The sequence below is a fragment of the Haliotis cracherodii genome, unplaced genomic scaffold (assembly GCF_022045235.1).
Source record: "Haliotis cracherodii isolate W230 unplaced genomic scaffold, xgHalCrac1.p SCAF_18, whole genome shotgun sequence".
Taxonomy (NCBI): domain Eukaryota; kingdom Metazoa; phylum Mollusca; class Gastropoda; order Lepetellida; family Haliotidae; genus Haliotis; species Haliotis cracherodii.
The window spans coordinates 5,267,603-5,282,783 of NW_027266273.1; the positions used below are offsets into that span (position 1 = coordinate 5,267,603).

General features: G+C 40.4%; 1 protein-coding gene across 17 annotated transcripts in view; it reads right to left on the reverse strand.

Annotated features, from left to right (window-relative positions):
- Positions 1-15,181, reverse strand: part of LOC139465697 (dipeptidyl peptidase 4-like) — a 547,041-nt gene that overhangs the window by 14,671 nt on the left and 517,189 nt on the right. For 15 of the 17 annotated variants that reach the window (XM_071247495.1, XM_071247491.1, XM_071247500.1 and 12 more), the window contains 10 exons: positions 10,201-10,298; positions 9,187-9,261; positions 8,112-8,164; positions 7,667-7,745; positions 6,036-6,156; positions 5,738-5,898; positions 3,985-4,079; positions 3,438-3,561; positions 2,245-2,283; positions 113-224 (listed from right to left, as the gene is read on the reverse strand). In XM_071247495.1, the coding sequence (XP_071103596.1) occupies positions 113-224; positions 2,245-2,283; positions 3,438-3,561; positions 3,985-4,079; positions 5,738-5,898; positions 6,036-6,156; positions 7,667-7,745; positions 8,112-8,164; positions 9,187-9,261; positions 10,201-10,298 (957 nt within the window). The remainder of the gene's footprint in view (positions 1-112; positions 225-2,244; positions 2,284-3,437; positions 3,562-3,984; positions 4,080-5,737; positions 5,899-6,035; positions 6,157-7,666; positions 7,746-8,111; positions 8,165-9,186; positions 9,262-10,200; positions 10,299-15,181) is intronic. The other 2 variants (XM_071247484.1, XM_071247487.1) reach the window with 1 other exon arrangement.

The following is a 15,181-nucleotide window of genomic DNA, read 5'->3' on the forward strand; positions in this document are numbered from 1 at the left end:
GTACCCATGTCGGGAATCAAACCTGGGTCTTCGGCGCCCAATGAAAGACTTCAACAAATATATGTATGATGTGCAAGTTTGTCCATTGACAGTTTAATTCTCTATATTTTACGTACCCTGGACTCAACCATGGCGACATGTTTGAAGTATCCAGCATCCTGGTCTCGCTGAGGCAGCACCCAGAAATACCGAGACCCGTCTGAGGAGAAGACTGGAGTAGTGTACTGAAACAAGAATACAGTGTCCATCAGTGATAGGTCCCTGTGTCTCCACACCTGACAGCTGGGGGAGTGTACTGAAACAAGAATACAGTGTCCATCAGTGATAGGTCCCTGTGTCTCCACACCTGACAGTTGGGGGAGTGTACTGAAACAAGAATACAGTGTCCATCAGTGATAGGTCCCTGTGTCTCCACACCTGACAGTTGGGGGAGTGTACTGAAACAAGAATACAGTGTCCATCAGTGATAGGTCCCTGTGTCTCCACACCTGACAGTTGGGGGAGTGTACTGAAACAAGAATACAGTGTCCATCAGTGATAGGTCCCTGTGTCTCCACACCTGACAGTTGGGGGAGTGTACTGAAACAAGAATACAGTGTCCATCAGTGATAGGTCCCTGTGTCTCCACACCTGACAGCTGGGGGAGTGTACTGAAACAAGAATACAGTGTCCATCAGTGATAGGTCCCTGTGTCTCCACACCTGACAGTTGGGGGAGTGTACTGAAACAAGAATACAGTGTCCATCAGTGATAGGTCCCTGTGTCTCCACACCTGACAGTTGGGGGAGTGTACTGAAACAAGAATACAGTGTCCATCAGTGATAGGTCCCTGTGTCTCCACACCTGACAGTTGGGGGAGTGTACTGAAACAAGAATACAGTGTCCATCAGTGATAGGTCCCTGTGTCTCCACACCTGACAGTTGGGGGAGTGTACTGAAACAAGAATACAGTGTCCATCAGTGATAGGTCCCTGTGTCTCCACACCTGACAGTTGGGGGAGTGTACTGAAACAAGAATACAGTGTCCATCAGTGATAGGTCCCTGTGTCTCCACACCTGACAGTTGGGGGAGTGTACTGAAACAAGAATACAGTGTCCATCAGTGATAGGTCCCTGTGTCTCCACACCTGACAGTTGGGGGAGTGTACTGAAACAAGAATACAGTGTCCATCAGTGATAGGTCCCTGTGTCTCCACACGTGACAGTTGGGGCTGTGACCTTTGTTTGGTTGTCTGTTTGATGCCACACTCAGCAAATATTTCAGTTATATGACGGCCAATAGTAAATAATCGAGTCTGGATCGACCAGACAATCCAGTAATTAACATAATGAGCATCAATCCACACAATTGGGATACAGCTACATGCTCACAACCAGGGTGCCGTTGTACAAAACAATCTTGGCGCTATGACTGTCGTAAGTGTATGTTAAGGTATGGGAGTTACAGTTACCTTAGCGCTAAGATCGCTTTGTACAACGGCTCCCAGGTCACCAAGCCTGACCACCCGCTTCATATTGTCATACGGATTTTATGTAACAATTCTTGTATTTCCCGAGCGAGAGTGATGGTAATACATCAATTCTTACATACCGTATTCGACGTAATAAGCGCCCCGCTCTAATAAGCGCCCATGGCGATATTTGCTAATATATTGGCAAGTGAACAATCCTAATTAGCACCCCTTCCAATTGATCAATGTACACAAGACTTATATATTCGTGTATAATATGCACGCATGTGTTATATGCACCCTTAGTTATGGGCAATTAAATTCTGCAAAAATATATCTGTCGTATATAAACAGTTCAGACCGTCAGCATAAACCATGAAAATTTATCTTTCAACTCTGTTTTTTCCACCAAAATAATATTCTAATAAGAGCCCCCTATTTCTAATTTTGAGAGCGCCCTGGGCACGTATTACGTCGAATATGGTATGCATTTTTTTGTATCCCCTTTGAGCTCCACTTTAGAAAAATGCACTGATCACAAATGCTGTCTTAAAATCATAATTTCGAATGACATTATCTTCAGCTATGGCGTTGTTTCTGGTATGTCCTCATTCTAACCTTACGTCACAAGAAGATTTGAATGACAAAAACAATGCCATTCGGATGATGTAAACAAGATACTGGTGCACATAAAGTGATATTTGCACATACGATTTTTATGCACTCTGTTATTTCTAAACCTATGGGTGATAGCTACATGTATGACATAAACACATCCAGGAAACATGCTCACCAAATCAAGCCATCCCCCGTGTCCCTGTTCCCTCAGGCTCTGTAACAAGACAAGACATGGTCAGCTCAGTATCCTCTACGTCTTCCGAGAGAGACAGAAACTATACTACTCCACCATATATGGTGATATTTTTAACTTTCCATGATACACAAAACTGATTCTTATAACAGGCCAAGTGTATACTTAAACAGAATGGCATTCATGATTATCCCTATTAATTTTGGTTGGTTGGTTTGTTAACGCCGCACTCAGCAATATTCCAGCTATATGACGGCGGTCTGTAAATAATCCAGTCTGGACCAGACAATCCAGTGATTAATATCATGAGCATCGATCCACGCAATTGGGATCAATGACATGCATCAACCAAGTTGGCGAGCCTGACCACACGATCCCGTTAGTCGCCTTTTACCCCAAGCATAGTCACCTTTTACGGCAAGCATGGGTTGCTAAAGACCTATTCTTACCCGGAATCTTCATGGGTCTATCCCTATTAATAGTAGAGCAGTATATATATTCCTTAGAATAGCAATAAAATTCATTTCATCTCATTTAATACAGTTGGCAAGTAAACAAACATGTTAATAGCATAAGAAATAAAAAACTTTTATTATCTAATTTATTGGGCTTGACCAGTTTAATGATTTGTTTCACAAATCCACTGGCCCATCTATTGTGAAATTGCCGTTAATTCAGTGTCACTAGTCTGTCCAGTAGCTCAAAGAATGGTTAGGCCTGCTTTCACCACCAGCCTTCTGAAGAAATTTTGAACATGGATAAAATATGACCAAAGTTTTCACACAATCTAAAAGATGAAAAGCAGCTGCAGACTTTACAGCCATAGGTTACTTTCAGCATTGGAGAAGAGACGATGAATCACTTGAAAATTAGGTTTCTGTCGGGTGCATAATACATCACTTCAAACCCAAATCAGACTCGAGTACCCAATATTTGCCGTTTCCTGACCGTTTGTCGTCCATGCTTGAGGGTCGTGATGGGCGGAAGGGTGGGGACGTGTTTTTATAGTCAGAAGTCAGTTAATTATTTGGTTAATTTGCACATTCTGTAATGACTGTAATCCCTATTGTTCATATTCAATATGTACCTGTACCTGTCAGAGACCTATTGGAAATACGCTAAATTTCTTTCACAATCCTTTTTGAAGAGCAGGCAATGTAGTAGTGTCAACTGACCTCTTGGCACTGAGCATCCTTGGCAGTGCACTTGGTGATGATGGAGAAGTTCTGGGGGCGATTCAGCCAGCTCACTAGCAGCGAGTCGTCATCCTTCCAGGTGATGGTCGTGAAATAGTACTCTCTGAAAACATAGGACAGTTGATGTGCTTATACTATGATAGTTGTCTAAAGTGCCACAATTCACAGTGCAAAGGTTTGAATCCCCATTCATCATGATTCTGTTTCAAGGTTTGTGAGCACCATACCCTGCTTGTGGGTTTCACGAAAGACATTAACGTCTTAGATCTGCATCACTTTGGGCTTTCCTCCCACATCCAACTGACATGCCGTGACATAACTGAAATACTGCTCAAAGAGTTAAACCAAACTCACTCACTCACCCTATGATAATAACCCATTATTGTATGTCATAGAGTGAGCAGTATTAATGTACGCACATTATTCCATGACAAAATAATTTAATGCTTGTCCAAGTATAACCAGTATTCAAAATAGAATAAGTAATGACATATGAAGATTATATACACACAACAAACAAACTCACATGTTTTGGAAATCTTGTGGTGGCTGGATAGTCTTTGTGACTTTGGTCTCGATGTTCACAATCTTGAGCTTGAATGTTGGATTTGGGAATCCTGGCTGTAGAACACAAAAGATTCAACTTGTTAAATTTAGGCTGCTAATGACAAAGAGTGATGTTCAGTTTTCTACATACCGTATTCAACGTAATAAGCACCCCGCTCTAATAAGCGCCCGCGGCGACATTTGCTAAGATATTAGCTAGTGAACAATCCCAATTAGTACCCCTTCCGATTGATCAATGTACACAAGACTTATTTATTTGCGTATAATATGCACTTGTGTGCTATATGCACCCTTAATTATTGGCATTTAATTTTGAAAAATATATCTGTTGTACATAAACATTTCAGGCTGACAGCATAAACCACGAAATTTATCTTTCAACTCTGTTTTTTTTCCACCAAAATAATATTCTAATAAGAGCCCCCTATTTCTTATTTTGAGAGCGCCCTGGGCGCTTATTACGTCGAATACGGTAGATGTGTGAACAAGGTCTCGCAAGATGGTGGACCAGTCCGGAGTTTGTGTGTTTGTTACTCCAGATACAGTTCCTCCCTTTGTTACAATGTAACATTTTGATGTAGAAAGAACATCACTGGATGCAGTGTTTAACAAAGTTGCTCTCTCATAGTCAATGTTGTCTGCCTGGATACTGCAGGAACTGGTTAACACACAGCACAACATTGGGTGGATTTGCTGTTGACTAGGGGTAAAATATCCTGTCCTGTGATAGGATTTGAACCTTACGACTTTGATCCGTGGTCGGGCACCTAATCCACATGACCAAAGAAGTTAACCCCGTCAAGCAAGCTGACAAGGTAAGGATGTCATCTGTGGGATGACTCCACACCCTGCTGCACTGACAAGGTAAGGATGTCATCTGTGGGATGACTCCACACCCTGCTACCGACAAGGTAAGAATGTCATCTGTGGGATGACTCCACGCCCTGCTACACTGACAAGGTAAGGATGTCATCTGTGGGATGACTCCACGCCCTGCTATACTGACAAGGTAAGGATGTCATCTGTGGGATGACTCCACACCCTGCTACACTGACAAGATAAGGATGTCATCTGTGGGATGACTCCACACCCTGCTACACTGACAAGGTAAGAATGTCATCTGTAGGATGACTCCATATCCTGCTACACTGACAAGATAAGGATGTCATCTGTGGGATGACTCCACACCCTGCTACACAGACAAGGTAAGAATGTCATCTGTGGGATGACTCCACGCTCTGCTACACTTACATTAAAGATAGTGGAGTTTACTGGCATCAGATATTTTTAAGATTCAGAGCAGCGATAGAAACTAACTGTTTTAGTACACTGGTCATTACAATGATAACATACAGCAAAACTCTTAATCATGGCAAATTTCTACTTGTCCTTATGATACATTACCTATTGGGCAGTTTGGCAAGGACTAAAGGACTAGAGCTAATCCAATGCTGGAGAGTTTAAAAGAAGAAAAAATACAAGCCATTTAAAAACATGTGCCATCTTGATGAGTTAGCCACGAAATATGAGTGTGTGACAAGTTTAGTGGCAAAACAACTCTCATGCAATCTGCCCATCCCAGCTGGTTGGGCAGTGTCACCAGAGAACGGGAAAGATTTCCACCAGACTTGGGTCAGGACTTGCTGATTGGATTTTACATCAGGAAAACAGGGCAACACAGGTAAAGGTGTGTTTCCAGCATAGCTACATACCTTTGGATATGCAATTTTCTTGGTCTCGCCATAGGCACTGTTCATGTCACCATAGATGGGAAACTTGTACTCGGGGACATCGGTGTCGTTGAAGACAGCGTAACAGAGGTAGGTGCCATTAGCTGACCACCAGACAGCGTTGTCAGCGCCCAGGATCTCCTCTGGATAAACAATTAAATATATCAGCATGTCCTGCTTACTAGTACCTAGCCGAATCAATGATGATGATAGAAATGTCTTCAATACTACGATGACCTTCAGAAACAAAAGCCATAAAAAGACTGGGGCTGAAACCTACCTTCATACACCCAGTCCGGAACCCCATTGTAGATGAGGCCTGGGATCCCATCTTCCACCACGGGCGTAGGGCTGGATTCAATGTCCGACTTGTAGTAGATGTTGTTTTTCTGGATCATCAGCTGAAACAGTGAATCATGAGCGTGTTATTCTGTTTGAAGACTGTGAGGTGTACTCAGACCAAACTACAATTGCCTACATTATGACATTCACTTGAAGCCACAAGGACCATCAACAACATACTTAGTTAATCATTGCTTTTATGAAAAGTGTATTGATGAAATAAAACACAATACCAATAAGGATTCTGCCAGTATGATAAGTTATATTACCGTATTCGATGTAATAAGCGCCCACGGCGATATTTGCTAATATACTGGCTAGTGAACAATCCCAATTAACACTCCTTCCGATTGATCAATGTACACAAGACTATTTATTTGTGAATAATACATGTGTTATATGCACCCTTAATTATGGGCAATTAAATTCTTGAAAAATATAACTCGTTTATAAACATTTCAGGCTGTCAGCATACACCATGAAATTTACAATCTTTTAACTGTGTTGTTTTTCACTGAAATAATTTTCTAATAAGAGCCCCCTATTTCTAATTTTGAGAGCGCATTGGGCGCTTATTATGTCGAATACGGTATGTTAGTTTGTTTGATTTATTATTCTGTTGTGTAATGCAAAATTCCAGCTGTTTATCAATGACCTGTAAATAATGGAGTCTGGACCAGACAATCCAGGGACTGATATTTAAGAGCAAGGGTCTGCATCGTCTGGATACCTTGACATGCAATCATCAAAGTCACTGTGTCTGACCAGGCGATTCAGCAAGTCACGTCATACAATTAGTGATGGCTACAGGGGCCCAATTCCAACCTGGAACACCTGCAGGGCTACATTGTCTTAATAATTAGTTCATCAAGATAATGGGGTTCAAGTTAAGTAGCACTTTTTGGAAATGTCTGTCATGTTGGTGTGTGTTGGCACCAGAATCTCAAATGGTTGTGTTTTGGCAATTTTCCATCTTTTCACCACATTGATCTCCCACAAGGGTACGATGTGTGAAGCCCATTTCGGTTGTTCCTTGACATGATATTGCTGGCATATTGCTAAAAGTGACGTAAAACCATACTCACTCACTCACTCACTAATGTAAAACAGATACAAAGAGGGGAACCAGTGTTTGCTGGACTTTGTACCTCACAGGTCGAGATAGTTTGACTACCGTATTTACCATAATATGCGCCCAGGCGCTCCCAAAATTAGAAATAGGGAGCTCTTATTAGAATAAAATTTTGGTGAAAAAAACCCAGAGTTGAAAGAGTTGACAGCCTGAAATGATACAAAAGAAAAGTCTGTGCATATTATGCACAACAGATATATTTTTCCAGGTGCATTTTTAAGGGTGCATATAACACTCGAGTGCGCATTATACACGAATAAATAAGTCTTGTGTACATCGATCAAACGGAACAGGTGCTAACTGGGATTGTTCACTAACTAATATATTAGCAAATATCGACGTGGGCGCTTATTAGAGCGGAGCCCTTATTACGTCGAATACGGTAATTGAATTAGCCGCCTGCTGTACACTTGCTGAGTGACACTTAACTCACTTACCAGACTATGTCCTTTCGGTGCCCAGGCCACATACTGGTAGCTACTGCCTGCACCAGGGCCCTCAAGCTTGGTCAGGACTCTGAAACACACACACGACTTAAACCACATGCGACTTCATTTTCTTGTTCAAATGCTCCATTGTATTTAGGAATGGACAGTTGGTTATCAATTATTCATTATCTTGAACCAATGTTTCAATTAATTTACACATAAAATTGTCAGAACTATTTTCTTATTTTGACACTCAAGGGAATAATTTCAAATTTTGTCGGAAAACGTGTGTCACCAGCACAGCTTAAACCCGCATGGTATGATTTGACGATTTGTAATAGTCGATGTAGGGTCAGGTGACAAATAACTGTATATAGTGTGAATTTAACCATTACATCTGTTCAAATACGTGGAGAATCCTTTTGAAGCTTAGAAAATATTATAGTGAGCTCACCGAGTGTTGATATCATACACACTATAGGAAGCTAGAGTTGAGTGGCGATACACCTGAAGCAAAGAATAACAGAAATAAACAACACTGTTATCAAGTTTGTAGTATCTAGTGATATTTTAATGCTGTGATATGATGATATCCAAACAAGACAAGTGTCACTGACTCGATCTGTTTACACTACCAGCTTTACCTACTCCACAATTCAAAACCAAAAAAATGTTTATGGAAACATGAAAACACAATCTTAACCAGCTCAACACAATAATTTTTGTTTCAAATAAAACTTATAAATATAGAATATTATTTTCAAAACATCTTATAAGGATAGTAATGAGTAGGTGCTTTTCCAAATCCCTGCTGATGCGGCATGATTTCTTTTAGGACATTTCTGAACCGATACAACTTTCTTGTGTTCTACAAGAAACTTTTCACACAAACCAAGGCAATTAAGTCTGTAAATGACATCTGGGCCCACTTGCACAAAGCGATCTTAGCCTAGTCGTAGTGCTAAGATGATCATAAGTCCCATACTATAACTCGCCGCGAATAGCTGCAAAATTGCTGATGCGGCGTTAAGCAATATTCACTCACTCCCATACTTTATCATTGGCTTACAATAGTCATAGTGCTAAGATGATCATAAGTCCCATACTATAACTCGCCGCGAATAGCTGCAAAATTGCTGATGCGGCGTTAAGCAATATTCACTCACTCCCATACTTTAACATTGGCTTACAATAGTCGTAGTGCTAAGATGATCATAACTCCCATACTTTAACATAGGCTTACAATAGTCTCAGCGCTAAGATGATAATAACTCCCATATTTTAACATAGACTTACAATAGTCTCAGCGCTAAGATGATAATAACTCCCATATTTTAACATAGACTTACAACAGTCTCAGCGCTAAGATGATCATAACTCCCATACTTTAACATAGACTTACAATAGTCGTAGTACTAAGATCGCTTTGTGCAAGTGGGCCCTGTTAGATAAATAAGTCTTCCTAGGAACCCACTCTACCTAAAATAATGCCTTGTTGTATTTGACCATCACATTTTGTAAATACTCACAGGCTCAACTTCAGATTTCAACAGGACGTATTTCTTGTCCGGCGAGAGGGAATACTGCCCAGTATCCAACTGCCTCTGTAGAAGAAGGTCAATCCTTTGTCAACATTGTATCTAACATACCTACCAATACATGCAATAGGTATCTTTTGGCATTAAGTTTATCCATGGTACTGTGTTGCCATGGAGACATTCAACAATATTACACAGCTTAATCCACTGTTGCTTCTACACAAATGGTGTAAATATGTCAATGAGAATGAGTGTGGTAGATTTTTCATTCATAGCGGGTCATATACTAGTGGTAGAGTGTCTGCCTGTAAAGGTCGAGGTTTCAATCCCAAGCCGCGTCATACCAAAAGACTTTAAAGGATGGTACTTGTTGTTACCCTGTCTGGCGCTCGGCATTAAGGTTTGTTTGTTGTTTAATGCTGCACTTGGCAATATTCCAGCTATATGACGGGGGTCTGTAAATAATTGAGTCTGGAAGAGACAATCCAGTGATTGACATCATGAACATCGATCCACACAACTGGGATATGATGACATGCATCAACCAAGTCAGCGAGTCTGACTACCCGATCCTGTTAGTCGCCTCTTACAACAAGCAGAGTCACCTTTTACGGCATGTATGGGTTGCTGAAGACCTATTCTACACCGGATCTTCACAGGTACGGCATCAAGGGGCTAAAACAAGAACTTGCCGGCTCTGAGTCAGTATACTGAGTGGGTAATTGTTGTCAAACTATGGCATGGGATCTCAATGAGCTAGCACTATAAAATCGGCATTAGTCTGGACTAGTACAAGCACACGTGCATGTATGTTGCTAAATATGTGCAATAATCTTAGAAGCGACGTTTCACTCTATTTCACTTCATTCACAGCATTCATGGAACTGAACATACTGAATTTGTTCCTTCCTTCCCCCAGGACAGACAGAACCAGCATCCGCACCTCAAGTACAGTTGTATCTGACAGTTGTCCTGGCTCTGCTGTATCTGTGACTGTATACTTACAAATGTAGTGTTGTCCATGAGCGGGTTGGAGGAGTTTTTGACACAGTCAAACTCAGCCAGTGCCCCCTCCACATTCCTGTAGATGAACTTGTCCTCTCCTGAAACAAACACTCCACAATCAGTTATCAGTTCACAGTCTGAGGGGCACATACAGAAATGTCCTCTCCTGATGCAAACACACCACAATCAGTTATCAGTTCACAGTCAGAGGGGTACATACAGAAATGTCCTCTCCTGAAACAAACACACCACAATCAGTTATCAGTTCACAGTCTGAGGGGTACATACAGAAATGTCCTCTCCTGAAACAAACACACCACAATCAGTTATCAGTTCACAGTCTGAGGGGTACATACAGAAATGAGCAGTTAATGCCTTTCCTGAAATGTTACTACCGGTACATGCATTTCAAGATTAACAGTGAATCTGAAACTGCAATACCACCCCAGCATTTAGGTCAAACAATATGTCAGAGATTAGGATGTTTTCTTAAACACAGCTTTGAACAATGAGTTATGAAGAGAATGTTTTATCTGAGTATGAGAAAGAGAGAATGTTGACAAAAGCTTGATGTAAAAAGATTCTTTTTGTAAACCCAAGTAGATGTTTGTTTCAAAAGAAACGATTCTCTCTCAGGGCTGCGACTGGTAACTCGGGTACTCGGGTTGGGTGGGTCCTGAGTAGGACCCAGGTACCCACTGTGCTACCCGGACCCGTGGTTAGTTATGTGACATATTGTTCAATGACAAAAACTCACTATAGCTCAATGGTTACACGACAAGTCATTAATGTTCGCATTTCTTTCTGACGATGTACACATTCCTTTTGACTTGTACATGTTTGAGTACAGATAAAGGGACTTTAGTCAACTTCAGTGTACGCATGATCTGATTGTTTGATACATGTATCTAAATAGTTTTTGCCAGGACTGCAGTAAAACAATTCCCAATCAGACATTTTGTTCCCAACTCTTGAGACCTACAGTGGGTACCTGGATAGGGTCGGGTAATATGGGGTCGGATACCCGGGTAGTAGATTTGGACTCGTCCTATATCCCGAGTCAGAAATGAAATAGAGTTAAACGTTCATCAGAAAAACCATCAGGCCTTTCAAACATCATCTAGGTATGTGCTGTATTTATATCAGGCAACAACACAAACTTATCTGAGGACCATGTGTGTGTATTTATGATTAACTCTATCATAAATAAAAAGGACTGAGGCAAACCATCTGACTTGTGATTTTGAGAGAGCTACATCATCCCTAGAACCAAGGAGTAGTTGATAAGGACAAGTGACCATAGATAGAAGGGTATAGTACCCGGAACCTAAGGTTACATATGCCCTATTTTCTATCGTCTAAGCATGTGACACATTCTGTCGTCACACGTGATAAATACATGCTTCATTCTTCATGTGTTTGCTTAATCATATATATTTCACTTGCTCAACCAATGATCGATAAAAAGTTTGATGGATTGAAAACAACATTTAAGAATATTCTCAAGCATTCACGCTTCCATGGTTAAGTTGACACACAATCAAATATTCTCACAATATTTCTATCAATACACATCCTTTTTTTGTTAAACCATTATTGAATTTACCCCTTCAATGGTTCTTTAGAAACACTGACGTATTTATGGCCGTGTATAAAGACTGCTGAATTCTGACGTACAGTGAATTGATTGGCAAGGATGTTTTCTGACATTCAACAAAACAGCAGCAAGTTTTCTCAAAGCTACAACAAAAGATTACACCACTCACTTCTTCTTTGTTATGACAAAAATCAATTGAAGTAATAAAATAGAAAACCAAAATACAGTCAAGTCCCGTTAATCTGACCCTTGGCTTTATCTGAGACTGATGACGGGAACAAACTAAATCAGTGGTATTTAGACTCGTTAATCCGACAGTCTTGCACTTTGACTCGGACACACCTAATTTGTAATGGATTGCTGAAATCACTCTTTAATCAGTCTTGTTACTTCAACACAGTGATCAGCATACTCTGTGGGCATCTGACTATGCATACCAAGATCTGATGCAAAATAAGTCAGCTAGTGGCTGCAAATTGCAAGCAAACAGGATTAATCAAAAGTTTAGATTAATTTGAGAAAACCTAATTTACAAATGGAGGCCAGATAAAAATATGAATAGAAATTATTTCAATACCAGGTATTGCCATCATCTAAACAGCATGCGCTACATGATCCCATGCACCGAAATAGTTTTTCATGCACTGTTTTTGTGGTTTATACTTTATACAAGATGATGCTAGATGCATAGAATGCTAGAATGAGAAACATCATGTTCAATGTCTTGATGATGTGTCGGTAAAGTCAATATATGTAATAAGTCATCAAGACAATATTGCATATGAACATGCGTTGATCATGTTGATGTGATAGCAAGTATTGAGTAAGTCACAGCCCTATTTTCATTAAAATGTGGAATGTATATTTGCAAAGCTATGTCAGTGATTGAATGTATGAGTGAATAAAAAACCTAACAATATGAATATTTCGATTCGAATGTTTATATTACAATGTACATGTATCATTTTTATCCATCATGTTGTCCGATTTTTATCATAACTATTTTAATATTACTTAAATTTTGTTTTTCCGACATACCGTATTCGACATAATAAGCACCCAGGGCGCTCTCAAAATTAGAAATAGGGGGCTCTTATTACAATATTATTTTGGTGAAAAAACCCAGAGTTGAAAGATCGTAAATTTAGTGGTTTATGCTGACAGCCTGAAATGTTTATATTCGACAGATATCTTTTTCCAGAATTTAATTGCCCATAATTAAGGGTGAATATAACACACAAGTGCATATCATACACGAATAAACAATCTTGTGTACATTGATCAATCGGAAGGAGTGCTAATTAGGATTGTTCACTATCCACTATATTAGCAAATATCTCCATTGACGCTTATTAGAGCAGGGTGGTTATTACGTAGAATACGGTACTAGTTAATCCGACAAAATCATATGCAACGAACCATGTTGATAAATGGGACTTGACTGTACTTGTACTTTTGTGACTTTTGTAACAAGTGAGTGAGTTGGGTTGAGGAAAGGCCGTAGTAATGCAGGTCTCAGGCGTTTACCACTTTGGTGAAACCCACAAACACGGATAGGGTACTGACAAACCTAGGAATATAATCTGCGCAAACCAAGATTTGAACTCAAGGTCATAGGTTTCTGAGATACCTAAGGGATGCAACTCTGCACAGTGAATGGTGACGCCTTGGTCCACTGGGCACCCACGACCCTTATACAGGATTAGGTTTGGGATATTTCTTAAATCTTGGTTGTTCTATCAGTGTTTGTTGGTTGTTTGAATTATCATACTTATTTACTTTTCATAGGTGAGGTGAAATGGGGTTTAACGTCGCGTCCAAGATTATTGCACTTCTATAGCGTGTGTATGTGTGGCTGCTTGTACTAGTCCGGACTGGTGCCAGTTTATAGTGCTAGCACACTGAGATACCATGCCGCAGTTTAACATGAATACCCCACTCAGACACAGTATACTGACTCCGAGCCGACCAGTCCTTGTTCTAGCCCCTTAATGCCGAGCGCCAGACAGGGTAACAACAAGTATCATCTTTTAACGTCTTTTGGTATGACGCGGCCGGGGATCGAACCCCGGGCCTTCCGCCCTACCATTAGACCATGGAGGCGGTTTACTTTTCATATTGTTTCAATCATTTTACCATACTTTACAAAAGTTGGAAAAGATACTGATTTGATGTGTAAATCTAGGACCTGGTAGTTGGTATTTAACTGAATTGTTTGTCAATGTCATAAGATCCCCCCTCTAATTGCAGCATACCCTACACACATACATCTCATTATGCTCGTCAGGATGTCAGGCGTACCTGTGATGAACACCTATTTACCATCACAAGCAAGCAATAACATTCGTAAACCTGATCTGTATTTATGTTCAATAAACATATAGCTGTTTCTATTCCTGTACAGAAACTCAGGAGTGAAGTAGAGGACACAGTAAGCTGATTGATATTGGCTGGATGAGGAACTAGAGCCATCCCCTTAACGAGATATTGCTAGTCGTTATGGTTTAGCTTATCATCCTTAACTTCTTTTAAATTGATGATTCATTATCTATCATCACTGCAGGATACTATAAAAGATGTTAATGATACATAATAATATTTCAAAACTACAAATATGATAGGAGTTTGTCTGAGGATTCATGTGACTTTTCAAATTGAAGATTGTTGACACAGACAGCCCTTGAGGAGGTCACTGTGATGGTGTCGTGCATATGGGAGGCCCAGGGTGGCTCAATTGTACATGCCAGGGGACCTGGTCATGGGTTTGGATTTAAGGTGTGCTGCAATGTTAATTCCTGATCTGTTAGTTCTGTGGTTGACCAAGAAGTGTATCTGGATGGGAAGTCATCGCCATGGAAGCACACAGCTATACGTACTGTGAACCCTCACACATAGAAACTGAGTTCAATGTAACAGCCTGACTGCCTTGATATAAGGGAAGGTTGTCATAACTATAGACAAATAGTTTCCTGGTCAGATGTATGTAGGAAGATGATCTGACTTTACACCAATAGTTTCCTGGTCAGATGTATGTAGGAAGATGATCTGACTATTCACCAATAGTTTCCTGGTCAGATGTATGTAGGAAGATGATCTGACTATACACCAATAGTTTCCTGGTCAGATGTATGCAGGAAGATGATCTGACTTTACACCAATAGTTTCCTGGTCAGATGTATGTAGAAAGATGATCTGACTATACACCAATAGTTTCCTGGTCAGATGTATGTAGGAAGATGATCTGACTTTACACCAATAGTTTCCTGGTCAGATGTATGTAGGAAGATGATCTGACTTTACACCAATAGTTTCCTGGTCAGATGTATGTAGGAAGATGATCTGACTATTCACCAATAGTTTCCTGGTCAGATGTATGTAGGAAGA